Here is a 549-nt window from a genome sequence, read left to right as displayed (position 1 = left end):
GCGGGGCCGGAGTGGGCGGTGCTTGAGAATCGGAGTTTAACTGGAAGAGGGAGACCGGCCCTGGAGACGGGGCGGAGCCACACTGAGCCTGACCGGAGAAATAGGAGCTTGACTGGGCGAAGGCGCCGGCTGCGGGAATGGGCGAGGCTGGGTGGGACCTTGCCGGAGGTGGAACTGGCTAGGAGAGGGGACTGGGCGGGGTGAAGTAGGCCCCACCTGAGAAATGCATTTGAATGGGGGAGAGGGCAGGGCCGAGGGGTCAGGGCGGGTCCTTGTAAATGGGTGGGGTCTGGGTGGGGCTGTGGGCGACAGCGCGGGGCGAAGGAGGGCGGAGCCTGAGAGCTGGAGCTTGACTGGGAGAGGGCGGGGTCTGGTGGGGCGGTGACCCTGAATCGAAGCGGTAAGGCGAGGCCACTAGGAGGAGTCGGACGAGTGACCGGAGGGACCTGGGTGGGAGGATTGGACAGACCAGAGGGGAGATGGGACGGGGGCCCTGATCCCTAGCCCAGCAGTGCACGAGTGGGCGCGTGGCCCGAGGAGGGGTCCCAC

At 67.4% G+C, this 549-nt stretch overlaps 1 protein-coding gene across 1 annotated transcript in view; it reads left to right on the top strand.

Annotated features, from left to right (window-relative positions):
• Window positions 1–549, top strand: part of Slc8a2 (solute carrier family 8 member A2) — a gene marked incomplete at its 3' end in the record, with an annotated part of 23487 nt that overhangs the window by 13239 nt on the left and 9699 nt on the right. Inside the window, exons 6-7 of the mRNA XM_010640911.1 lie at window positions 48–141; window positions 363–400. Of these exons, the coding sequence (XP_010639213.1) occupies window positions 48–141; window positions 363–400 (132 nt within the window). The remainder of the gene's footprint in view (window positions 1–47; window positions 142–362; window positions 401–549) is intronic.

Source organism: Fukomys damarensis, unplaced genomic scaffold, assembly GCF_012274545.1.
Source record: "Fukomys damarensis isolate Sample0158 unplaced genomic scaffold, DMR_v1.0_HiC HiC_scaffold_19, whole genome shotgun sequence".
In the NCBI taxonomy this organism is placed as follows: Eukaryota; Metazoa; Chordata; class Mammalia; order Rodentia; family Bathyergidae; genus Fukomys; species Fukomys damarensis.
Note: the sequence above shows the minus strand (reverse complement) of the source record. Positions and strands in the feature narration are given on the sequence as shown.